The following is a 25,711-nucleotide window of genomic DNA, read 5'->3' on the forward strand; positions in this document are numbered from 1 at the left end:
CCTTGAGGTGGAAGCCCCCATTTGCCCTGTGGCAGTTCTCAAGGGGGCAGGGGCAATGAGAACAGCTCAGCTACTAGTGCAGCTGGGTGCCCCGTGACCCCAATTCCCTCCCCATGGCACCGCCTGCTCCCCCAGCAGAGATGCAGCATTTGGACACATCTAGCTGAGGCCGCCGCTTCTGCTAAACCTCTCCCGGCATTCCTCTCTTGCAGCAGGGCTCGCGGCTCCCTCTGGCACCCATCTGGGATGTGGCGGATGTCTGCAGCTCAGATACCGCTCCCACCAACCAGGACAGATCCACCCTAGACAAGACCAGTGAGTCCCTCCTCACCTCCCCACCCCCCAAAGCTTTCCCTGGTTTTAAAAGCCCAGAGTCGAGGAAAGGGCCAGAGGCTATAGAATGATTGCAAATACACTGTCCCTCCCAACAAGGAGTTCTTGGCATATAGCAAACATCCATGAAATTGCTCAACCCCCCTGGGCAGAAGGGAAGGATTATTAGTTCCCCGACTTTACAGATAGGGAAACTGAGGCAAGGAGAATTTAATTCCCCTGCCTAAGGCTGCCTGGCGAGTTGCTGGCAGAGCTGGAAACAGGAAATCTGTGTGCCAGCTCCTACCCCCTAGACACCGCTACCTATGCAGACAGAGGTGATAGCAGCAGCCCCATATGCAATCCGAGGTGGGCGCACACTGAGAGGGGCGATTCTTTGCCAGGATAATAGAATGCAACTGCAGCTGGGCTCTGTGAGGGAGGCAGCCGTCTCCCCTCGCCCCTGGCTAGCTGCGGCCCTGGGTGGCCCAGCCTCCTCTGTGGGGTTTATTCTTCTGCTCTCACACATCCTGTGGAAGCATCCACAGTGGGTGGAGAAGAAAGTTAGCCACTGAGCACGCATGCTCTCTGCCCCCCAGCCCTGCCCCAGGGACCTCTCAGATGTGCAGCAGTCAGATTAGACAGAGGTGGACACTGTTCTAGGCAAGGGGCTTTTGGACAGTAGAACTATGGCCCACAGCCTCAGAAGTACTTAGGTGCCTAACTCCCAGTTAAACCAATAGGAGTTAGGTGCCTAAATACCTTTGAGGATTGGGCCTGAGTGCCCTGCAGGGGAGAGCAGAGGCAGAGGTGACAGGGGCCTGGTTTAATGGAAGGGGGCTGCTCTCTGCAGTGGCTCCTTGCCCCTGGAAGTTCCTGGAACTGGCTCCCAGCCTCCTTGGGTTTGCTGCCCTTGTGGCCTGCACATTCTTGCAGCCCTGTGAGGGTGCCCAAGGAACCCATGCACACAGGCAGGGCCCAGACCTGACTGACAGCAGCCCGGAGCCTCCCCTCAAGGCCTTGGCCCCAGCAGAGCTGGCCAGGCGTAGAGGAGCAGCTGCTGGTCCACACTCCTGAGACTGCCAGGAGACATCCTAGCTGCTGGCCCAATGTGGGGTATGGGTCAGGTGCCCCGCCCAAGCCCTCCACTTCCCTCTGGTTGGGGAAGGTGGGCCTGTGGGACACGGTGGAGTTGGGAGTGTAGTGGAGACTGAACTATTCGAGCTGTATACTGCAGCTGGGCTTTTAAATAACATCCTGCCACCAAGGGCTCCGGCCAGGGAGCCTTGATCCATTTCAATAGGATAGCAGCTCTCCTAGCTCCTACCACCTAGCCAGTGGGAGCCTGCCTGCCTGCCAAACTGCCCCCACCCCCCATTTTCTACCGGGATTCCTAACCACCGGTGGTTCTAACGTTGGATCCCCTGAGCTTCTTCCAATTTCAGTGAAGCGGCTGCTAAGACCCAAGATGCCACCCAACCAGCTTCACTAACTCTTGCAATTTTATCCCAAGACTCACAATAGTGTGTGTTCTTCTTAAAGCCTGAGCTTCTGGAGTCAGGGGATTATCAGAACATTTCAGCTTCCATTACCCATGTGAGGAGAAGTTTCTAGCCCAACTGGCTGAGGAGAAAAGCTTGGAGACATGACCCCAACAGGTGCCAAACCCAGAAGGCCAATAAAAAGAACCCCAACTTTTGGCTTACAAATAATGGGATCTTTAAAAACACCAATCTCAAACTTTGGGGGCTTGGCTCTCACACTTGAGTTAGTAATTTTGCAATCGGCAGGAGCTCATAAAGACCTCTCCATCCACAAGGAGATGTCTCCAGACAAGGAGATGTCTCCGAAAATCAAAGGGTTAACACTGCTAAGCAGAGATAGTGCCATACCCTGATGGTGGAGTTTACAGCCGGTTGGACCAGTTTACACAGAGGATGGGGATGCATGAACAGTTAGATCAGAGGCAGCTACAGAGAGGGCCGAATCTGGCAATAAATCGGGAAAACGCATAGTAGAGTTAGGAAGCTCAGCGGACCAGATCTTCTCCTGAGTTTCACCATTGTGAAAGGATCTGGTCTGCTGAGCTTCCTAACTCTACTAAAGAAGATCCAGTGGAGTTAATGGAGTGGGACCAGAGCAGAACTGGCAGAGGCGACAGGCATTTAAACTAACAGTTTCCTGTTCCTCACCCCATGACGGGGAGGGGTGGCAAGGGGCAAATGTCTTCGGACAGGAAAGCCAGGAGCATGGAACAGAGCAACTGGCAAAGCAGGGCTATCGCTGGCCCAGCTTCCTCCAGCCTCAGCCACTAGCCCAAGATCATGCAGGAAAGGCCCCGACAGACGTATGGACTGTATGGGCTAAAGAAGTATGGGCTGGATGAATGGACTATAAGGTGGATAGAAAGCTGGCTAGATCGTTGGGCTCAACAGGTAGTGATCAATGGCTCCATGTCTAGTTGGCAGCCAGTATCAAGCGGAGTGCCCCAAGGGTTGGTCCTGGGGCCGGTTTTGTTCAATATCTTCATTAATGATCTGGATGATCACAGAAACATAGAATATCAGGGTTGGAAGGGACCCCAGGAAGACATCTAGTCCAACCCCTGCTCAAAGCAGGACCAATCCCCAACTAAATCATCCCAGCCAGGGCTTTGTCAAGCCTGACCTTAAAAACCTCTAAGGAAGGAGATTCCACCACCTCCCTAGGTAACGCATTCCAGTGTTTCACCACCCTCCTAGTGAAAACGTTTTTCCTAATATCCAACCTAAACCTCCCCCACTGCAACTTGAGACCATTACTCCTTGTTCTGGCATCTGCTACCACTGATAACAGTCTAGATCCATCCTCTTTGGAACCCCCTTTCAGGTAGTTGAAAGCAGCTATCAAATCCCCCCTCATTCTTCTCTTCCACAGACTAAACAATCCCACTTTTTAAGGTCAGGCTTGACAAAGCCCTGGCTGGGATGATTTAATTGGGGATGGTCCTGCTTTGAGCAGGGGTTGGACTAGATGACCTCCTGAGGCCGCTTCCAACCCTGATATTCTATGATTCTATGATTTTATGAGACCCAGGAATTCTGACTCCCGGTTCAGTCTTTTAGCCACAATGCCATCTGTATCCCTGGCCCTGCTGGGAGTTTGTGGAGGTCAACACAAATCACCTCCCACTGCCATCCTTTCCTTTTTCCATCCACACTGATCTGTGTTGGGGAACTGGAGCAAGATCCATGCTGTGTTTCACTGCACTGTGTGGAACAAGCACTAGGCTGCAATGGGAAGATAAACAACAACAACGTCAAATAACTAAATACATTGCCTCCCTCATTCCACTGCAAGACACCAGGCCCTGCCCAGTGCTCTCCGTGAGTATGTCTACACTGCAATTAGACACCTGCAGCTGGTCCACGCCAACTGACTCGGGCTAAGGGGCCATTTCACTGCCGTGTAGATGTTTGGGCTCAGACTGAAGCCTGCGCTCTTGGACCCTGCGAGATGGGAGGGTCCCAGAGCTTGGGCCCAAGCCCAAACATCCACACCACAATTAAGTGGTCCCTTGGCCCAAGCCTGAGTCAGCTGGCACAGGCCAGCCACAGGTGTCTAATTGCAGTGTAGATGTACCCCGTGTGCGCTTTGGCAAATCTCAGTGTTGCTTCTCCCCTGGCCGGACAGCCGGGAAGTCCGAGATCTCTCCATTGTATGAAATAGTAAAATTTTCACCCACAGGGAAAATCGCCATTGCAGCTTAAACTGCTGCTGCTGTTCTCTCCGGTCTCTGGTGTAAGAGCGCCGACCGCACCCACTGGCTGTAATGCGAACAAGTGCGTGGCCGGCGGTTCTTCAAGCTCCTGCACACACAGCCGCTGTGACACACTGAACCTCTCTCCTGGGACATCGCACCCACCACCCAGACACAGCTCTGACAACGTCCCTCGCTCCTGCTGCATAGCACCCCCTGCTTGTCTAATCCGGTGCCCCCCGCCCCAGGGAGCCACTGCTGACATCAGCTGCTATTCATAGAATCATAGAAGGTTAGGGTTGGAAGGGACCTCAGGAGGTCATCTAGTCCAACCCCCTGCTTGAAGCAGGACCAATCCCCAATTTTTGCCCCAGATCCCTAAATGGCCCCCTCAAGGATTGAACTCACAACCCTGGGTTTAGCAGGCCAATGCTCAAACCACTGAGCTATCCCTCCCCCCCGGAGGCTCCAAGGCTTCCAGGCCTTTGCCTCTCTGAAAACAAGGTGGCCAGTCTGAAACTGCGTTCTTGATGTGCACAGATGTAGTGGGTGAAGAGAGAGGGCACACCCCACTCAATATCAGATTACAGCCTAACCCAGGAGAATATCCCATGGTTGCTGTGGTGGAAAGGCTACTAGGCCAGCTGTTTCTGACACAAGAGAGAGGTATGTTGCTTCCCCTTTATGGAGCCACTAGGAAAAGTCTAGCTGAACAACAAAATTTATCTGAGCCAGAGCAGCAGGGAGAGAAACCTCCCTCTCACAGCTTCCCAGCTCAGCTCCGGTTTGTTCAGCTCCATGCTGCAGGCTCTGCAGCTGCTTGCGCTGGCGTTTATGAAAAAGCTTTTTTAAAAACAAAGATGATTCAGAAACCTGCAGGATTATCATATCATCACTACTAAATAAGCCTGGGAAAGCAGCTGCTCTCAGCTGAATCTCTCTCTTTCCCCTGACACTTGGGGGTGTGTATATATATATATATATATAAACAATAATCCCGGGAAGTTTATAATAGGGTTATTAAAAGCTAAGAAGAGCAAGTGATTGCATCCTTCTTGTTGTTCAGCAATGATACTAACAAGGAAGGGACACCAGCAATGTGCATCATCATCGAAGGAATAGAATCATAGATTAGGTTCGGAAGAGACCTCAGGAGGTCATCTAGTCCAACCCCTGCTCAAAGCAGGCCCAACCCCAACTAAATCATACCAACCAGGGCTTTGTCAAGCCTGACCTTAAAAACTTCTAAGAAAGGAGATTCCACCACCTCCCTAGGTAATGCATTCCAGTGTTTCACCACCCTCCTAGTGAAAAAGTTGTTCCTAATATCCAACCTAAACCTCCCCCACTGCAACTTGAGATCATTGCTCCTTGTTCTGTCATCTGCTACCACTGAGAACATTCTAGATCCATCCTCTTTGGAACCCCCTTTCAGGTATTTGAAAGAAGCTATCAAATCCCACCTCATTCTTCTCTTCCGCAGACTAAACAAGCCCAGTTCCCTCAGCCTCTCCTCATCAGTCATGTGCCTCAGCTACCTAATCATTTTTCGTTGCCCTCTGCTGGACTCTCTCCAATTTGTCCACATCCTTTCTGTAGTAGGGGGGACCAAAACTGGACGCAATACTCCAGATGTGGCCTCACCAGTGCTGAATAGAGGGGAATAATCACTTCCCTCGATCTGCTGGCAAGGCTCCTACTAATGCAGCCCAATATGCTGTTAGCCTTCTTGGTAACAAGGACCCACTGTTGACTCATATCCAGCTTCTCATCCACTGTAATCCCCAGGTCCTTTTCTGCAGAACTGCTGCTTAGTCAGTCGGTCCCCAGCCTGTAGCAGTGCATGGGATTCTTCCGTCCTAAGTGCAGGACTCTGCACTTGTCCTTGTTGAACCTCATCAGATTTCTTTTAGCCCAATCCTCCAATTTGCCTAGGTCCCTCTGGACCCTATCCCTACCCTCCAGCCTATCTACCTCTCCCCCCAGCTTAGTGTCATCCATGAACTTACTGAGGGTGCAATCCATGCCATCCTCGAGATCATTAATGAAGATGTTGAACAAAACCGGCCCCAGGACGGACCATTGGGGCACTCTGCTTGATACCAGCTGCCAACTAGATATAGAGCAGTTGCTCACTATCTGTTGAGCCCGATGATCTAGCCAGCTTTCTATCTACCTTATAGTCCATTAATCCAAACCATACTTTTTTAACTTGCTGGCAAGAATACTGTGGGAGACCAGATCAAACGCTTTGCTAAAGTCAACATATATCACATCCACCGCTTCCCCCATATCCACAGAGCCAGTTATCTCATCATAGAAGGCAATCAGGTTGGTCAGGCATGACTTGCCCTTGGTGAATCCATGTTGACTGTTCCTGATCACTGGTTAGAGATCAGCTGTAATTCCTGACCAGGGATTCCAGCTCCACACTGCACCCATGATGGATGGATTCATAACCCTAACTTACGTACATTTCAGTGCATGCTATTTAATATGATGCAGAGTTCAAAATGAATCTTCCCCGCCTACCCTCTCCCTTCCTGCTTCTGTGTCTGAAGGGTCATTAGTTTACATTTCTGTAGAGCCTTTCATCCCAACAGATCCAGGAGTCGGATTCTCCTCTGACTCACCCCCACGGGTAACTCCCCTGATTTATGCCCAAAGTACAATGGTGTGAGATGGCAGAGCTGGGGCCCAGGGAAACAGCAGCACTGGAGTGCAGCTACCTCTGAGGTGGAGGACAGCAGGCAGGTTCACAGCATGGTGCACAGTAGGAGCGGAGGGAAATTTTTGACCTCACACCAGGGCAAATACCTACTGTTAGGGAAAGTGCTCTCGGATCTGTACTTTCCACCCAGGGCAGATAGGACTTAAGTTTTTTAAGATCTTGTCTAAGAGAGCCCAACTGCACTCTCACTTCCTCCTGCTCCATCCGTCTGAAGTCGGTGTGGGATCAGAAGCCAACCCAATTCCTTACCCCAGCATGAAACTAGTCCTCCCAGGATTTGAACATGGGGTTCCAGGGAATGTAGTTCTTTCAAAGTTGATACTTAACATGTTAAGACATCCCCTCCAGCTGTCTACAGTGAAGTGTTCAATGAAAGATGCACATACAGCCAACAACTTTCATGGTGTTGTTAAGCACACACAATCCAGTCTGTGCTGAATTCCCCTCAACTTGATGTGAATGTAATAATCAAGGATTAGCAAACCAGACCCTTGGCTTCTAATTCCACTGGCTTCAGGAGAATTAACCTAGGGATAAATTTGACCCACTGCATTTTTCAAGAGATTCAGGGGGGATTTCTGACACTGTTTCATTGAAATCTGTAACCACCTCTAAGAACATGGGGCTGTAATGCAAGCTGTTCCTGTGAACTGGGGTAAGCAGACTGGGGATGGGGTAAAGGATAGGATGCTGCAGTCTAACAGATCCCCCAAACCTGCACAATGGGGAAGTTGGTCAGAGGTGCTTGATAAGCCTCATTCTTGACAACTTGATCCCGCAGTTTCCCCCTCACTGTTAATGTTTATGGCCCAGTTTTATTGTGCATAATGCAGCCCTCACTTTAAGGCAGTTTGCTCTCGCATTACTCCACCAGGCACCAGTAGCGCACAGGGAAAATGGGCCTGCGACAGGATGCTCTGCTCACCGCCGGACAGTGCCTCCTCCTGGTGGTCTGGGGATTAGCTCTGCCAGGCCCCCCTTTCCTGTGGCTGCACTCTGCCACGCTCAGGCTGTGGCTCCTCTCTCGCTCCTCTTCGCACTCAGCTCTCTGGCCAGGTTGCTCAGCGGTTTCCCCTTCTGGGGTGGCCGTTCAGAGTTTGTCTCCACAAGCAGCATCAGGTAGCCCTCACGCCTGCCGCCCTGACTGCGTCCCTCCCGCAGTGACTCCGGTAGGCTTCGTATCCACTGCCCTTAGTAATACCACTCTGCCCGGGAACTCAGGCCCATCCTCTACTCTGGGGGCCAGTCCAGGGCCCTGTACTGAACAGTTAAGGTCTGCATCTACCCCAACCTTACAGCTCTTACCCCATGACTCCTCCCTACCATGCTGCTTCTCCCTTACCTCAGGCAGAGGGGCTGCAGGCTTCCTCCCCACTGATCCCCATGTTGTTGCGGGGCTTCTCTAAAGCCTGGAGGCCCTCCTAGGTGAGCTTCCTTCTAGTTTGCTCCCTCCACACACCCTAAAGCTCCCCCATTGGCATCTTACTTGGCCAATTGGGCCCACTTGGCCTCATTCAGCACTTGCAGAGCCAGTGTGGGGAGTACACCCTGTCAGAGGGCCCCACATGCCCAGCAGAGGCAGACGCTGCAGCACACAGCACTCTCAAAGGAAGGGGAGTTCGTCTTTTCCTCCTTTTGCTTCCCAAAGCACAAGCTGCATGAACGATGGCTTTCCCTACTCCTTAGCATCCCATGGCTAAGGATGTGGTGGGTTCTCCATCACTTGCAATCTTTACATCAAGCTCAGCCATCTCTCACGTTCGCCACTAGCCACGTGTGGCTAATAGGCTATTGAATTGTGGCTAATGCATGTGGCTTTTTTATAATGTGGCTAATGAGAAAAATTCAAAACCACAAGTGCGGCTAGCATTGAATTTCTATTGGCCACGGCTGCTCTAAAAGATCCACTGTAGCTCAACCAGAGATTCTGGGCTGGATGCAGAAATCGCTGGGTGTATACTCTAGCCTGGTTATGCAGGTCAGACTAGATCATTCTATCCGTCCCTTCCAGCCTTAAAGTCTATGAGTACGTGGTGAAAGAGAACAGCAAATTGCTGGGGCTTTGACTGCCAGGGTGCAGTGCAGAAGAGTGAGCTATGCAGGGCCACTCATGCTCTCAGAGCTCGCTTGCTCTCATGAGAAACACCCTTTGACTGTGCTGTCCAGATCCATTCTAACCTTTACAGCCCCAAGCTGGCCCACCTTCCAGCAGCTTCTTTATGCACCACTGGACAAAGCTCTGGCAGAGGCTTCCCTCCAGAAAACCCACCCACACAAGCAGAGGATGAGTCAGCGTACACTCCAGCTCCGGCTTCTTCTGAAACAGCAGCACAGGGTAGGCTACAGGCCCTCTGTACTGAGGTCAGTGCAGAGCCTCGGGGAGGGGTATGCCATGGAAGAGCACCCACAGAAGACCCTGCCTGGAAGAGACTAGGGATCATTGCAAGAGAGCATGGGGGGCACAGATCTGTACATGTGGGTTCCTGTAAGCTTTGGCAGCATGCATGTTCATCTGAGGGCACTGTGAACACAACTCTAGGTCAGATGTTTAGCCCAGAGCACAGAGACCACACAGTGAATTTATTCTGTGCAGTCAGGCAACTTTTGATTTACAGACTTGAAAAACTTGCTGCGAGGATAAAACCAATACTGTACCTACTTGTCCAACCCCTTGCAGGCAGCCCAGGGGAGGGGGCAGGTAGAGTGAGCACAGTTGACTGAGCCAGCAGCTTGGTGAAAAGCTGATGAAGGCACTTTTGGAAAGGACGGGTTTAGATCAAAGGCTATTGGCCAAAACAGTGTCTCTGAGCAGCCTGAGCCACCCAGGTCACAGGTGCTCTGTAAAGACATTTCTATTCACTTGAGAGAGGAACTGTGGTAAGAGGAAACCATGCTCACCCAAACACCCATGTCTGAGCATCGGAGCCCACTGCACCCTTGTCGAGGGGCAACCCCACCACCATCTGATAAAGGCTAGTAAGAGGCATGCTAGGGGGACTTCCATGGGTTCACTTGCGCTGTCCAACCCCATTTACTCTAGTTAGGGGACCAATATTTGACAGCTTCTTTAAAGCATAAAGGAGGGTTGTGGACAAAGCCTGAACTCTTCATGTAGAATGATCCCATGGGCAAAGCAGTTCTATTTCTGCCCTTTGGCAGTGGACTGGCCTAGATGCAAACTCCCAGCAGCAGGGATGTAGTCAGTTGGGAAGGATTTCTGATCATCCTGAAAGAAATTAACTTCTGGAGCATCAAAGGCAAGGCTGAGAGACAGACTGGCTAACTGGCCAGAAGCCCTGCTACTAGCCCCTTTCATTCTGCTCCAGCCCCCAAAAGAATGCTCCCTGCAGAAACCGTGTCTATGGGGAATGGGGAGAGTGACTGTACTGGTTCCTTTGGCTGCTGAGTGCTAAATACTCTGACTTTGTCCTAGAAACCCCCGTCCCTTTAAAGTTTATTTATAGCATTTGGCTGGTTTTCACACAAAAGAAGAAAATAGGATCCAGAGGCTGCCGGATCATTATTTCCGGCATGGTCACTTTTATTGCTCTGAATAAAAAATAAAGCAGCTCCTCTGAAGATGAAGTGGATTCTTTCCCTGGACTCTATTAAAGCAAAATTCCCCATTTAATACTGTACAATAGAAGAATGAAACAGAGCAATAAATTCCAGGCACAATTCTTATAAAAAGTTGTCTATTTAGTTTTTCTGTATAAAAACAACCAAGAGAAACTGGACAGGAAATATACAAATCACTTAATGCATTTTAACACATTTGACAATAAATTGTAAGTGATTCTGGTCATGGCCAATAACCTCTTCAGCAGCTGAAAGTGGGAACACCTGAAGCATCTTAAAAATTCCAACCATTTTAGGCTCTAATGCATTTCCTACCAAAAATTCTCCTCTCTTCTCTTTGTGGGAGGCGCATCCAGTTAAAGCTTCTTGGAAGCCTTGTTGGTTAAGACAAATATTGCTCTGCAAATGAAGCTAGCTTGATATTTTCTATTACCACATGTGTCTGAAGGGGCTGGCATTGGTTAGAAGCAATTCAATTCTACTTCTGTAAACCAAAGGAGTCAAGGTCAAATATTAAGCAGTCTTCTTCTCATCTTCACTGGATCTCTCCCATATACAGTCTTTTGTCACTAGATGCAGAGAGTACTGAGTCAGGAGAGAGAGGGAGAGACAAAATCAAAAACTTTAAGAGTCCATTGGAGAGTTTAGTTGCAGATGAGTGAATACCCATCTGGATTTAAGATTTTTTTTATTTCACCTGTTCTCAATCTTGTGTCTATAAAGTAACTTTTGAACTAAAATGGTTTTCTCCCCAGCATGCTTTTCAGAATTAGTTACCTGACAGCTAATCACATTTTGCATGTTCCTGACACTGACATTTTTCTATCCCAAGTTATAATTGCAGGTATACCTCATATTAAGGTACACACTCTGTTTACACTGTTACTGCTGTTCTCCTCAAGAAAAACCGCAATAAGATGTCAAAGATGTTATTTTCTTTGCCAAAAAAATATTCAGATATCAGAAATTTAAGTACTCTAATTCTGGTTGCTAGCCACTAGAGGGAGCAATCTCTTTATCAAAAGTCTTTAAGGGCCATTATTCTTGTTTACCACAATAGTTATGAAAAAAAAAATTCAGCTGTCATCCCAACATAACAAAGCACTGACCCTCTTTAATTCAGACATAATTGTTCAGTGGTTTCATGACACAGATCTCAAGTGCAGTGACAGTCTCTCTAGACCTGCTGTACCCGTTACCCAGAGCAGGCTCCCATGCAAGTCAATTGGAGACTTTCTTGTTTAAGGATTACTGATTTAGGCCCATAATCTCAGTCTTTGGAAGTCTGTGCCCCTCTGCATGCAGAGGTGTGGGGGTCTTGGAGGAAGGGAGTGGTTTACAAGATTAACTCCCTTTGATGTTAACAGGAGTCACCTTTCATAAACCCTTGCCCATGGAGGGGACAGATCGCTTGTTTATTTTTTCAGACGAATGATTGATTCACAAAGCAGTACTTAGCTGAATGCAATTGCAAACAACAAACCCCCTCTGTGGAGGGGAAGATCGCTCTGCGCTTTTAGCACCTTCTCTGACCTGGAGACAGAACAATGAATAACCAAGGCACAAACCAATAATTCATGGCACTGAATTCCCACACCCAACTTTCTGTGCAGATATTCATTCCTGGGAAAAATGCATTTACAGGGGGTGAGGAGTGTTGATTTCCTGGCCAATGCAATGGGGCGACCCAGCCCATGATAACTATGAGTCTTTGTTTCCATGGAAACAATGTAACCCGGAGGGCCTGTACAAAGACGACTGTGCCAGTAAACAGGTGTTGTTAGAATGGCTTCAGCTAACACAGTGGTGGCACAAGCACAGAGAAGGCATCGTGTGATGACGATGGTTTTCAAAGCCATCTAGCAGATTGAGTTAGATTTCCCCTCCACCCCACCGAATAGGGGTACCACGGTGTCTGTCAATACCACCTAGAGCAGGCCATTTAAAGAAACAACGGTAAAAAGCCACTTCACATGCATTTGAATTTGCATGTGTGTTAATTTCCAGCGCTTCCCCTTTATGTCTGAGAACACGATGAGGGGAGCTCAGCCCAGTGAGGTGAAGGAACATACAGAAGGTTTTATGATGCTGTTTGCTGGTGACAGCATTGCTGCTTGCAGAAACCCTGCAGCACAGTGCCCCTCTCTTGGGATCTGAGGGAGTCCTGCACTTAGCATACAGGCTTAGAAATATTTCAGCAGCACTCAGTCTCATTTCCCCAGAAGACTAGAGCTTTTTGACAAATCAACAAGACTTACTAATTGGTTCCTCTGGATGGAAAGCCACCTCGTTTACTGAGCCGGCATGGCCTGGCAGCTTGTAGAGAATTCTCCTGGAGGTTGTATCCCACACATAAACAAACCTGCAAGACACAGTCGTTATGAGGGTGAAAGCTTCCTGATGGCAGGACTTCAAAAAGAAAAGAAACTTCCAGCCCCCAATTCGTCTAGGTTTCCTGGTAACTTACATTTCCCCAGCTACACTTTAATAGTTACAATTGTCTTCCAACTTTAACATGCCAAGAGACTACTCCTGAGATGAAAATTTGTCATTACCAGGCACAGACAAAAGAAAGGGTTAGACAGCGAGAGCAGCCTGGGCAGGGAGCAAGCTTCTCGGCCTGTACCAGGGAGCCCTAGCAGGGCGTTTCACACAAGGAGGCAGATGGCTGGAATTACATGCCACAGAGCCACTCTGCACCCATCAATAATTTTGGATGAAGTGGCGTCTGGGACGGGAGGGGTGTCAGTGGGGGCTTTATCTGAGCGTCACTGCCCCAGCATGCTAGTACAGGGACCGAGAGCCTGATGTGTAGGCTTTGGATGAGACCAGGTCTGAGATCCTGACTTCTGGCGGTTATGTAACTCTTCGGAAGAGCAGGATGCTCATCCCAGTGTTCTGGGGAAGTACCCAGCTACCATTCCGCCTCCTTACAAATTCATCCTGAAAATTTCAGCTGGAGATCAGCATTTTCCACAGCTTGTGACAAACTACTGTGTAGCACAGCTGTTTGCTGCTAGACAGCTGCCAGCCCAGCAGCACCCTGCAGCAGTTGCTATCAGTCAGTGTGTCAGCGTGCCTTGGGATGAGCACTGCTATAGAAAGACAGGTTGTTCCACCAAGGAATGGCTGATTATTTTGCACTAAAACCAACTCTCGATACCGTTTAATTCCTCACAGCTAATAACGTTTATAGGTGGATTTCTATCTCCTAACTGGTTACAAAGTCAGGAGTCACTTCCCAGTGACCTAGTTTATGAGGGGATTGATCAGATTTTGTAAAGCCCTTTTGTGAATCTCTTCCTACTCTCTATCCCTGTTTGCACCATGTCTGGGTCCTGTCCAGCTGTGTCGCCTTGGCTGAAGGACATTGTGAAGGAGACACTAGAATATTTCCATGTGATAGGTCAGAAATTAACTGCTGGCAGTATGAGTAGTTCAGCTTTTAAGCAGATTATGTTTACAAAGAAAACTTCTTTTGAGGAAAAAAGCCCACTGCAAATCATGCTACACCAAGAATGCAAACTGACCAATGCCTGAAACATATTGTAAATATGGTTCATTTACGTGTCATTTGCTGCCAGTCTGGCTGAGAAAGTAACTGTTCAACTAATGCCCAATTTCACGGGAAGACTTGACCCTAGCTAGAGTGAGATTTTTAGGGGTTTGTTGTCAATCAGAATGAGAAAGAGCTCTGAGCAAAGTATCATAAACCAGGCAAAATCACTGTGTGTCCCACCTGAATGACTTCCTTTCAAATACACCAGAACTGTTTTATCATGTGAAAGGCCACTCATTAGAGGGTTCAGATCTGAGAGAATTCATTGAAATGAGCTCAGGAAAGCTGCCAGTTATGGACTACATTTAGACTGCTCTCTCTTTTGCTTTGGCATGGAAATGCTAACAGAAAGAAGCGCTCTTGGTGGACATCACCAGCCTCTCAAACTAATTCTGCTAGCTGGGGAATAAGTTTTGATGTTGCAGTAATTGGCTAGGCTGAATGAGAAGGTTGGCTCAACTGCTCTGCATCACTACTAAAAGGGACATTGCAAAGAATGAGGGCACAGAGGACGACCAGACAAGAAAAACTGCATAAAGGCAACCTACAGTGTTGTATTACTCTGAAATAGGTCTCTCTGCAAAAGGGACCCCATAGTTCTCTCTCTCTCCAAATCAGACGTGCTCTGTTTAAAAGTCTCTTCTGCCAGCCCTGCAAACTCAGCCCGAGATCTGAGTGCCAAGCCTGCGCCAGCCCACTATTTCTGCCTTGTGTATTACCAGTAATCAAGATGCAGTAAATCCTTAGTTACAGCTGTTCGATCTTATTGCCTTCTATATGGTTTCACAGGAGTGATGGGGCAGAATTGGGCCTTGTAATTAGAATTTTAAACAACTCTTAGTTGACACAGAATCCAGCTCCCTCTCCCAGACATGTGTTACTCCAGAGGGTTAACTTATTTTTGGTCAGGTAGGTAGGTCCTACTCTGGATATGCACATAGAGCAGATCTGCTGAGCAAGCCATAGTCACTTTCCAGACTGGAACCACACTTTACCTGCTTCATTAAACCTCTTTAAAGAGAAAAATATGCTACCTACAAGCATGGGTAAGTTATGAACCCTTATTTAATGCTGCATCTATTTAAACTAGATTATAGCTATTTCAACTTAGTAGGTGAGAGCTGTGACAAATCTTTGCTCCAACATTCTCCCTGTTATCTATTTTCATTAATGCTGTGGGAGAGGCAAGGCACTGTCATTTGCTTCTTTTAGCCACAACAAACTCTTGAAGGCTCAGCAAATAGTCATTTTACATGCTTAAGGATCTCCAGCTAAATTTAGTCATCTTGAGGGTCCATGTAATGTAGCAGGAAGCCAATCATTACTTGGCAGCCAACTTTTACACCTCAAAGAGGCAGAATACTTATTTTCACTTTAGTTTCCTACCAGGACTTTAAAAAATAAAAAAAAGATTTTGCAGCTGTATTATTAGTGGAACAGTATTCCGGACAGGCCCAGAATATAGCATCCCTATCTGTCCCACCATGAGACAACCACATGCACTTGGTTATGCATTACACACAAAGTTCATTTCAGGTTGTGGGACTGCACCCAGCACCTAATCTAACACCTTGTAGTTTTAACCCTGAGTTACCATGCTGCGCTGTCCAGTCAAGGACCAGACGTAGCTCTAGCTGTGTTAATAAATAGCAGCTGTTCTATTGTCTAAGCAATAACAGCATTAGCATTTCATGTAGCAGCACTTGGAAGAAGCATCACACAAAGGCTACTCAGTCTCTCAGCTGCTCTGTAATTTGATCAAGAACGAACCATGTTTGTAAGTCCTTTGCAAACCCCATTCTGTTAGTGCTGAAGGTCTTGTTATCCTCAAAGTATAACTGCATGTTATGTAACAAATACATCATGGATATTCTTTTAACAACTACATTCACATTGTTACATTATCGTGCAGCATATTGTTCTAAGACTGCAGCTTCAGTCTCAGCTATGCCCCTGGGCTCATCTCTTGTATGTGCCATTTGGAAAATGAGTCTAACTGAATTTAACTCACAGGGTTAGGAGGAGGCCCAGCTAGTGACTGTAAAGTGCTTTGGGATGGAAAGTGCCAGAGAGAAGCACAATGATTAAGTTTTACCTGTCTGCTGATCCGCCGGCTATTTTACTCCCATCTGGTGACCATGAGCATCTCAGAAGATTCTGCGAAACAAAGAGAAGTTTTTGGTTCCCCTTTTGCTTAAAATAAAGTCACCATGGGATTTTAAATATCACAAAGAACACTTTAATGATCTCCTTTTGGAAGATAAGCCTGTAGTTAAGAGACTGTATTTTAATGCTGGAAACATCCAGTGCCTTGTTATTTTACACAAAGTAGATACTAAATGTAGAAAATATTTAATTTACAGCTAATTATAGCTGAATTGAACAAAGAAAGCCTGTTACTACAGCTTTAATTGGAATCCCCCTTTACACATTAACCTTGCCTCTAGTCCTCATTAAATCCTTTCTAGTTTATATTCTTGAATTTAGTAATTTGTCTGTAAATTGTTTTTTAAAGAGCTGCAGCGTTTCATTAATGAGCAGCGTTTCGGTTAGCAGAACACTCACCTTCTCAAAATTATGCACATTCCCCTGGAATATCTTCACACATCTCTCTTTAGGGGCAAACGGTCGCACATCCCAGATACGAACTATAATGGAGCACATAAGAATATAAGAACAGCCATACTGGGTCAGACCAAAGGTCCATCTACCCAGTACCCTGTCTTCCAACAGCAGCCAATGCCAGGTGTCTCAGAGGGAATGAACAGAACAGGTAATCAGAGTTATCCATCCCCTGTCGCCCATACCCAGCTTCTAGCACCAGGGGCTAGGGACACTTCAGGGCATGGTTTTGCATCCATGCCCATCATGGCTAATAACCTGGATGGACCTATCCTCCATAAACTTATCTAGTTCTTTTTTGAACCCTGTTATAGTCTTGGCCTTCCAACATCCTCTGGCAAAGAGTTCACAGGCTGACCGTGCCTTAGGTGAAGAAAGACTGCCTTTTGTTTGTTTTAAAATTGCTGCCTATTCATTTAATTGGGTGACCCCTCGTTCTTGTGTTAAGAGGAGGAGTAAACACCACCTCCCGATTCACATTCTCCACACCAGTCACGATTGTATAGATCCCCGTCATCCCCCCCTCAGTCGTCTCTTTTCCAAGCTGAGCTGTTCCAGTCTTTTTAATTGCTCCTCAGATGGAAGCTGTTAGATATCCCTAATCATTTTTGTTTCCTTTTTCTGGACCTTTTCCAACTCCAGTATATTTTTCTTAACATGGAACGACCAAATCCGCAAGCAATATTCAAGATGTGGGCGTACCATGGATTTATATAGAGGCAATATATTTACTATTTTATTATCTATCCCTTTCCTAATGATTCCCAACATTCTGTTCGCTTTTTTGACTGCCGCTGCACATTGAGTGGATGTTTTCAGAGACACAATGACTCCAAGATCTCCTTCTTGAATGGTAAGATAATTTAGACTCCATCATTTTATATGATTGTTTTCTCCAGTATGAATTACTTTGAATTTATCAACACTGAATTTCATCTGCCATTTTGTTGTCCAGCCACCCAGTTTTGTAAGATCCCTTTGTAACTCTTCGCAGTTGGCTTTGGACATCTGTCAGCAACTAGCTAAAGACCATTAGTTATCGTACCAAACAAAGTGACTACGTGAGCAGTCATCTCCACAAATGAGTATTATTTGTAATCCTTTTTTGTTTTAAATAGCTTTTATTTCTGGTAGTATATTTAAGCTATTACAAGTATGTTCAAACCATCTCAGCTCCTAGGCTAAATCCACAAGAAACATGAAATTCAGAACAAAGGCTGAAATTCCATCCTTCCTTCAGTACATTGTCCCAAGACATTACCAGGTTCTCTAAACTGGAGGCTGTTTTAGTTCAGTAAACCCCAAAACACTCATTCCAATTCATTGTGCTTGGGGTGTCAGCTGAATGATCTGCCTCTTGCAATGCTGAATATTATGGAATCAGAGACAGCAGGATAGATCTGGGTCAGCTAACTTAGGTCCTGACAAGGTGGGGTTGATGCTCCCTGAATGTCCGCACTGCTTTCCACTCCTAAGTAATCTGTGTTGGGGTCTCCTTCACCTCACTTTGACGAGATGACGAGCCCTCCCCGTGCAGTCACCCTTTTCATGAAAAAGCATCATTGTAAGTAGAGTCACTATAACTGGAATTACCCCTTACATACACACTATCATCAGTCTATCAGACAAATTCAGCCTAGATCTTCCTTTGGCATCCAATTACATTGAGTTATTTCTCTCACAATGCTAGGCAATCCCACTCCTTAACCAGCTGTAGCTTTAACTGGCATGAAAAACTCTGATTCCTACGATGGCAAGCTGTGGCAATTACCTGTGTTGTCCATTGCGTTGGAAAGCAAGTAAGAGCCTTCTGAACTCAAACTGAGGCCTGTCACTGAGTCAGCATGCCCTCTCATTGTGTACGTTAGTTTGTTCTGGCGAAGGTCCCATACCTTTAAGAAAAGCGCACATGCATGGTATTGTGGTTTGGTTCTCCATGTAAGGAAGCGCCTGTCAATGTAATTGGTAAGAGTGGAAGAAGCTGGCCTGACTGCTCTGGAGGCTGAACCCACAGAACTGGCACATCATAGGCAGCAACAGTGCAAAGTTCTCCTCACCGTTTGTCTCAAGCCTGATCTAGAGAGACAGCCGCAAAGACCCCTTGTTGGTATTCTCACCAGAAACTAATTAGAGCAAATTGTGATGCACACGCCTACCCAAAGAAACTGACTGGGACCTCAGTCCTCAACTCTTTTCACACAGGCCACTGAACAGAACAGTCATGAGCTGGGAACAACTCTCACTCACTGCTGGCCTGGATTGGAACTGGTAAATTAGAAGAATTAAGCCTGCACATCTGTCTCAAGCATGGGATATATGGCTTCATATACTTCCTACCCAAGGTACCCCTGCTTTATGCAGTAAGGAGTTAGATGTTGGCAGCAAAGTGAATGATGCAATCACCACATGGTCAGTGATAACCCTACCAGCACTTTGGAGCTACAAACTGTCTGACAGAGAGAGGGCATGACGGCCAGGACCCAGAGGTTGTGCTCTGTTCTTGTTGAAAAAAAAAAAAAAAAAAAAATTGTGGAATCTTAAGCTTCAAATGGTCAGCCAGAAATGACACTGCTCTAGTGCTTCATCTCCGTGACAGCCCCTTCATCACCTCAGCACTCCCCAGGCCTAGCACTGACTTGCCCAGGCCCTAGATAAGGTGGAGACTGGATGCTCGGAGGAGGAACCATCATCAGCTGTACTATACAGTCATGTAAGAACAGTTCTGCAGACCACATCACTCAAAAATAGCTGAGCAGTGTTTCATTTAAACTAAATGTAATCTTAGCAAATATCTTCGTACCAGCCTGGCCCTATCTTACCTAATGGAATCACCTCCTGGTAGGAAACTGGAGCTGGGTTTGCAGAGGCTAAGTTTATCACAGAAGCTGCTCAACATGGTCAAATCAGTCTGGCTCTTTAGAAAAAAATGTATCAAGTGTCAGACTTCCACAAGAATAATATAACCATCAAGACTAGCCCACTACCATATCATGCCATTACCCACAACATCTGGGATAATGTTAAAGGTTTGGGGAGTCTGTTTGGGATAGTTACAATAGGAAAGTGCATTAAAACAGTCAACATACCTTGATATCATTGTCTATGCCTCCTGATATAATCTGATCACTGGTATCATTGAAGGTCACGGCTAATACCTGGTAAGTGTTCTGAAATGTCTGGACAGCAGCTTTTTTACGAATATCCCACAGCTGAAAGGACACGGGAAGCAAAAGTTTTTAAAATTATACGCACACTATACGCACACCATACATTTCACAGTACAACTAAGTAGTCACATCAGTACTCCCCACATTGTCAAAGTGCTTAAGAGCTGAATTTGGGGGAAGAACATGTGGAGGATCTCTACAGGACAGATGAAACCTGTTGTCCTGACACACACGTTTGTTTTCAAGTGGTGGGGAGAGATGGAAAAATCAGACTGCATTTTTTCTAAACTTAAAACTAAGGGTAGTTAGTAGGAAAAACTGGAACACGTTACCTAGGGAGGTTCTGGAATCCCCATCATTGGAAGTTTTTAAGAACAGTTGAGACAAATACCTGTCAGGGATGGTCCACTCAGTGTAGGGGTGGAGGGATGGACTAAATGACCTATTGATGGCCCGCCCAGCCCTATATTTTTATGATGCTGTATAAATATAACTCCATTCTCCAAAGAGGATCTAATAATGTAGGTTAGACTGCTCCAACATGGACACTTCTGTGGTGCCTTGGTAATGCCTGCCCAAACGGTGGTGATGGGGTTTGGGGCAGGGGGAAGGAGAACAGTATTGATCTTTTAAATGTTAAGTTGTTAGCCAGTGAACTTACAGGAGCATAATTAAGGACAGAACTGGACACACAGAACTGGACAGCTCTGATCCAGGAAAAATCTCATTTAAAAATCCATCTCGATTCACAAAAAGAGCCAGCCATTTTCCGGGTTTAGTCTCATGTTCTTTTCTAGGATTTTGATTTTAGTTTTAACAATCTAGTCTTGTTCATCCAAAACATTTCAGGGCCAGCATATATGACGATAACTAAGGAAGTTAATGGGTAAGTGACTCAGGCTGGAATTTGGTTCAGAGGCAATTCTGGATGAAGCGGTCTCAGATGAACAAAGTTTTACTCAAGTGGTTTATTCAATTAGTTATTTTTGCAAAGTCACCAAAGTTGAATGTCCTTTATTCAGATGGGTCATCTAGTGTTTGTATAGTCTCCATCACTGCAAAAGTCAGCCCCTGCAGAAGTACTGACCTTTACTGTTCCATCATCGCTGCCTGTACAGACGAGCTGGGGTCCCCGCCTCGCTGGATAACAGGAGTTAACAAATGATGTGTGCCCCTTCAGCCTTTTCACTCTTTCTCCAGTCTCACTATCCCACACAGCTACTGTTTTATCTGTGGATGCTGAGAAGAGCATGCTAGCATGGGGGGGAAAAGACAACATAGCTATGGAATCCTGAAGGGTGGTAAAATATCTGCCCCCAACCCCTTTTGTTACTCTACAAGCACATCCAAGACTAGAGGTTACAAAATTAAGTAGATGCTAGCTAGAAGACTAAACCCAATACTCAGAGGCCGATATCAAAAGATGACTCAAGGTTTTGTGGCAGGACCAAGGGGTAGCATGATGGTGAAAAGCCCATTTTCTATGTTCCCCTCAATCCAATTACTGGAGGGGTGTCTGCTGGCTTCCTGCCAGATTTCACCTCCTTGACATCGCTTGGGATGATGGTGAAGTAGGAGGGATATCTTTTGTAGAAACCTCAGATATTGTTGGATAATGTCAGAAGCTGTCTCTACCAGTCAACTTTTCCTTCCCCATCTTTCTTTCCTTATCCCAAATCTCTGCTCCATTCTCTCGTTCACACTGAAAGTCCCCCTATTCACTTTCTCACAGATTTGCTTGCTAGGGTTGGGACAGAATGTCTAGGCTTTAGATCTTCTGCTCCCCATCCATGGGCCTTGGAACTTGTCACACTGACTTTACTCTTTGCTCCTGCACTCTAGAACAGATGTAATATGTTGAGATATTTCTGGGAGGTGCAACCATTCAAGTAACACCATTGCGTCTCCTCGTCAGAGCCACCAGCTGAGAGCAAAAGCAATGAAGAGGAGTTGGAGAGTAGCTTACATTCACCAGCAAGTATCCCCCTTGCCAACTACAAGTATCTTTTACCCAAGATCTTTTACTATCTCTACCCAAGACCTCAACACCACCACCTTCATTTAGCAGCTCCTTTCATGCAAACTATCTCCCAAAACATTTTGGAGCGTTCATTCAGAAACAGCAGCAAGGCAGGCTAATTATAGGTCAAGTCGGTTTCATCTGATATTTACCTGCCATCAGTGTTATAGTGCAACTCCATAACTGCTCCACTGTGTCCCTTCAGGGTAGCAAAATTATCACAATCCCCATACACATGCCACAGCACTGTAAAAATAAACCAAACAAACCCAAAACTATGTTTCAATACCAATTTGTCCAAATATCTATAGTGACACTTCCTGAGCTCACTAAAATAAAGTGCCTCTTGTATTCAGCACCATCTCCAAACCCCAGTATTTACTACGTGGAATAGGAAGCCTTTAAATGGTCAGTGTAAGTTCCATGTGAGAGAGATGGCTGAAATTTAAAATATACCTTAAATATTGGTTTGTGTGTGTTCTTAAACCAAGCTGGATAAGGGAAGCATGTTTTTGTAAATACCTCCACTGCCGTTCCAAGCACTAATATTTTTCTATTGTGGACATCCATAAACATACACCATTTTATTAGCTGTATGGTAAAATTTACTTTTTTGGCCACCTGTAAGTGGTAGTCAGGAACATGGAAATTGTGATAACGACCAAGGATAGTATCAGATTCTTCAGAGGAAGGTGGAAAAAACTCTGTAGTGGACAATTAAGGAACAGTTTGCCCATAGTGGATTCGAGAAAATTTTCCCCATCAATGAGTGGCTGCCTCATGCCCAGAAGCAGGAAGGTTTATTTCCCTTATAAATATGTATTCTATTTAATGTAAACATGGATGACTTCCATATACATATCTAATCTTTTTTTAGAATCCTACTAGGCTCAATGGCATGTTGTTGCAGTGAGTTCCACAGGTTAATTATCCATTGTGGCGAAAAGTATTTCCTTTCCTCACTTTTGAGTGTCATGTTGCCTCCTGTACTATAAGTGTAAATAGAAGCATCTCTTTCAACTTTCCTATACACTTCATGCTGTATACTTCTTAATGTAGAGAGGTGACAAATATGAGGAGATGTGAAAGGAGCCCCAGATCAATCTTTCCTTATACAGAAGGATTTCCCATCAGTTTATATTCCTGTTTGTATGAATATGGATTTAACTGCATGTTGAAAACAACAGTAACAAAAAAACCAAAACCATAACAGTACTATGCTGCTACTCACAAGAGTTAGCGTTGGGCATAATCCTATAAAGTCACAGCCTTCCTTGGGAAAGTTGCATTGGTATAACCCTAAGTGTGAATTTAAACTAGGGGTTCTCAAACTGGGGGTCGCAAGCTGTCAGCCTCCACCCCCAAACCCTGCTTCACCGCCAGCATTTATAATAGTGTTAAATATTTTTTAAAATGTTAATTTATAAGGTGGGGGGTGGCACTCAGAGGCTTGCTGGGTGAAAGAGGTCCCCAATACAAAAGTTTGAGAACCACTGATTTAAACTGATATAGTTAAACTCATGCAAATTCCTCAGTAAACACGCTTCAGTATACGAATGGCTTCTTCTGGTTTAGTTTAATTCAACTAAGAACAGGATTAAGTTAAATTGAAAGGAACCACTTTTAAACCAAAATAAGAGTATCTACACTGGCTTTGCACCAGTCTAAGTATATCGATTTAAAAAACAGATTTAAATTTAATTTGTGCAATTTTCCAATGTAGACAAGTTCTAAATCTAATAAATGTGCGAGTCCTCCTGACTGAAAGATGCTCAGTGTGGGCTCTGGGAGACTGACAAAGAGACTGAGTTCAAATACCGCCCCACCAATAATAATTCTGTTGTTAATGTTGCTAAGTTCCCCTTCAGAAAATGAGAGCAAGAACAATCCCTCCAATACTAACTGATGTGGTGGAGTGCAAGGTGAGAGACGGGCTGGGTCCCAGATAATTTTAGGTCACCAACACTTTGAAATACTCCTAGAAGTACATAGCACAGGGGCGGGCAAACTTTTTGGCTTGAGGGCCACATTGGGTTTCTGAAATTGTACGGAGGGCCAGTTAGGGGAGGCTGTGCCTCCCCAAACAGCCAGGCATGGCCCGGCCCCCGCGCCCTATCCGACTCCCCTGCTTCTTGGCCCCTGATGCCCCCCCCCCTCCCCAGGACTCCTGCCCCATCCAATCCCCCCTGTTCCATGACAGACCCCCAGGGACCTCTGCACCATCCACCCCCCCCAGGCTCTCAGTCCCCTGACCACCCCTGGACCCCCCACCCCTAAATCTAACCCCCCCTCCTTCCTGACTGCCCCCCCAGGACCCTTGCCCCCATTCAACCCCTGTTCTCCACGCTCTGAACGTCCCGATCCCTGTCCACGTCCCTGACCAGCCCCCAGACTCCCCTGTCCTCTATCCAACCCACCCCCTGACCACATTGCCTGGAGCACCGGTGGCTGGCATAGCATTGCGCTGCACGGCGACGTGGCTGCAGGAGAGGGGAGACAGTCTCCCAGGCCAGGAGCTCAGGGGCCAGGTAGGACAGTCCCGCAGGCTGGATGTGGCCCACGGGCCGAAGTTTGCCCACCTCTGACATAGCAGGTCAATGCCAAGCTATCAGCATTCTGTGCTCACAACAGCTCACTCCATAGCCATTTGAATGTATAAAAAGCAGTTTACAGCAGCACTGGATTTTGTCAGAAAAATAGCTCATATCACGAACTACCGATCATTACAAACTCACAGATCAGTCTGTCAAATCCTGCAGATGCTAAAATGGCTCCATTAGGGTGAAACTTGCAACAGTAAACTTCTCCTTCATGTCCTGAGAGCAGCATTATGGGTGCCTGGAGGGAGGAACATCGTGGAGGGCCCTAAAATACAGAGAAAATGCAGAGAGTGATAATGAAACATATGAACCAGAATGTTTGCAGTGTGGGAAAGGAAGGCAGAAAAAAAAATCGTAACTCCCTTACTGGGTTTACAAAGCTAACATTTCCACTTCTCTGTCCCCATTTACCAAAGAATCTCAAAGCACTTATCAAACCTCACAACTCCAGATGTGTCCCCATTTTACAGATGTGGAAACTGAGGCACGAGGAGGTGAAATAACTTGTCTAAAGTCACATCGCAAGTTGGTGTCAGTATAGATATTACAACCAGAGGAACTACACAAAGAATCTAAACCACGTTATAACAGGAGTCCAGAGAACGGGGCTGGGTAACTGCTCCCCTGCCCCAAGGGCTCTCTTGGGAGGGGTTCCAGTCTGCCACCCCTCTGCCTCGGGGTGCACGGGAAGGCACAGAGGGAGACAGGGAAGTAGCTGGGGCCGCCTCTGCCATCGGCGAGCAGCAGCTGGAAGCCCTTGTGTCAGTGTAGCCGGGGGAGGCTCGCCAAGCCAGGCTCGCCTGAGCTGGCCGCAGCTCCGCCCGGGGGGCGCTGACAAGGCGGCGGGGGCACGGAGCGGCCCATCCCGGCATTGGGAACCCTGGGGCCAGGCTTGGCCCTGAGTGACCCCGGCGGGGGGGGGGGAGCACGTGCTGCTGGCGGGGGACACAGCGAGAGCCCCCGAGGAAGCCGGGGCGGAGCAGGGACCGTGGGGCGGAGGCCTGGGGCCGGGACTCACCGCCTGCAGCAGGGCCCCCGGAGGCGGCTGCCCCCCGCCCGGGCCGGGCCCCAGCAGCAGCTCATGCCGGGGCCGCTTGGCCGCTGCCGCCACCAACGCCAGCTCCGGGCCTGGCCCCTTGCGCTTCTGCTGCTCGATCATCGCCGCTCCCTGTCGCCGCCACTCGGCCTCGGCTCTCGGCCCCGCGCTAGGCCTCAGAGGCTTCACGCCCGAGCAGCCAAGCCCCGCCCCCGTCCTCCAGTCATTGGACGGAACGGTCCAGTTTCCCCGCTCTGATTGGTTGCGAGCACCGACCACGCCACCACCTTCTTTTCAGTGCGCTGATTGGGTAGAGCTGGCCGTACTTATCGGCGGGCTGGCGGAG

At 47.2% G+C, this 25,711-nt stretch overlaps 1 protein-coding gene across 2 annotated transcripts; it reads right to left on the reverse strand.

Annotated features, from left to right (window-relative positions):
* Positions 1 to 3,346: 3,346 nt before the first annotated feature.
* On the reverse strand, positions 3,347 to 25,578 carry SNRNP40 (small nuclear ribonucleoprotein U5 subunit 40). 2 transcript variants are annotated; one of them, XM_073317773.1, is made up of 10 exons: positions 25,348 to 25,578; positions 24,465 to 24,594; positions 21,882 to 21,975; positions 20,797 to 20,962; positions 19,629 to 19,751; positions 18,314 to 18,434; positions 16,486 to 16,568; positions 16,016 to 16,077; positions 12,620 to 12,723; positions 3,347 to 3,581 (listed from the first exon to the last, which is right to left on the reverse strand). In XM_073317773.1, exons 1-10 carry the CDS (start codon positions 25,486 to 25,488, stop codon positions 3,577 to 3,579), a joined length of 1,029 nt encoding a protein of 342 aa, XP_073173874.1. In that variant the 5' UTR covers positions 25,489 to 25,578; the 3' UTR covers positions 3,347 to 3,576. The 2 variants fall into 2 exon arrangements, with proteins under 2 accessions (XP_073173874.1, XP_073173872.1); XM_073317771.1 differs by lacking the exon at positions 3,347 to 3,581 and adding an exon at positions 10,391 to 10,946 and having other exon boundaries at positions 25,348 to 25,574.
* Between the last annotated feature and the right edge of the window lie 133 nt (positions 25,579 to 25,711).

The sequence above is a fragment of the Lepidochelys kempii genome, chromosome 19, assembly GCF_965140265.1.
Source record: "Lepidochelys kempii isolate rLepKem1 chromosome 19, rLepKem1.hap2, whole genome shotgun sequence".
Classification (NCBI taxonomy): Eukaryota; Metazoa; Chordata; order Testudines; family Cheloniidae; genus Lepidochelys; species Lepidochelys kempii.

Bases quoted from the DNA above. Each gene is read 5' to 3' on its own strand.
- SNRNP40 (XM_073317771.1), bottom strand. From the start codon at position 25,488: ATGATCGAGCAGCAGAAGCGCAAGGGGCCAGGCCCGGAGCTGGCGTTG. The intron at 16,569-18,313 runs GTAATTGCCACA...GCTCCATTATAG, and splicing joins CAACGCAATGGACAACACAG to TTCGTATCTGGGATGTGCGA. The intron at 16,078-16,485 runs GTGAGTGTTCTG...TTTGTTTCGCAG, and splicing joins ATGTGCATAATTTTGAGAAG to AATCTTCTGAGATGCTCATG.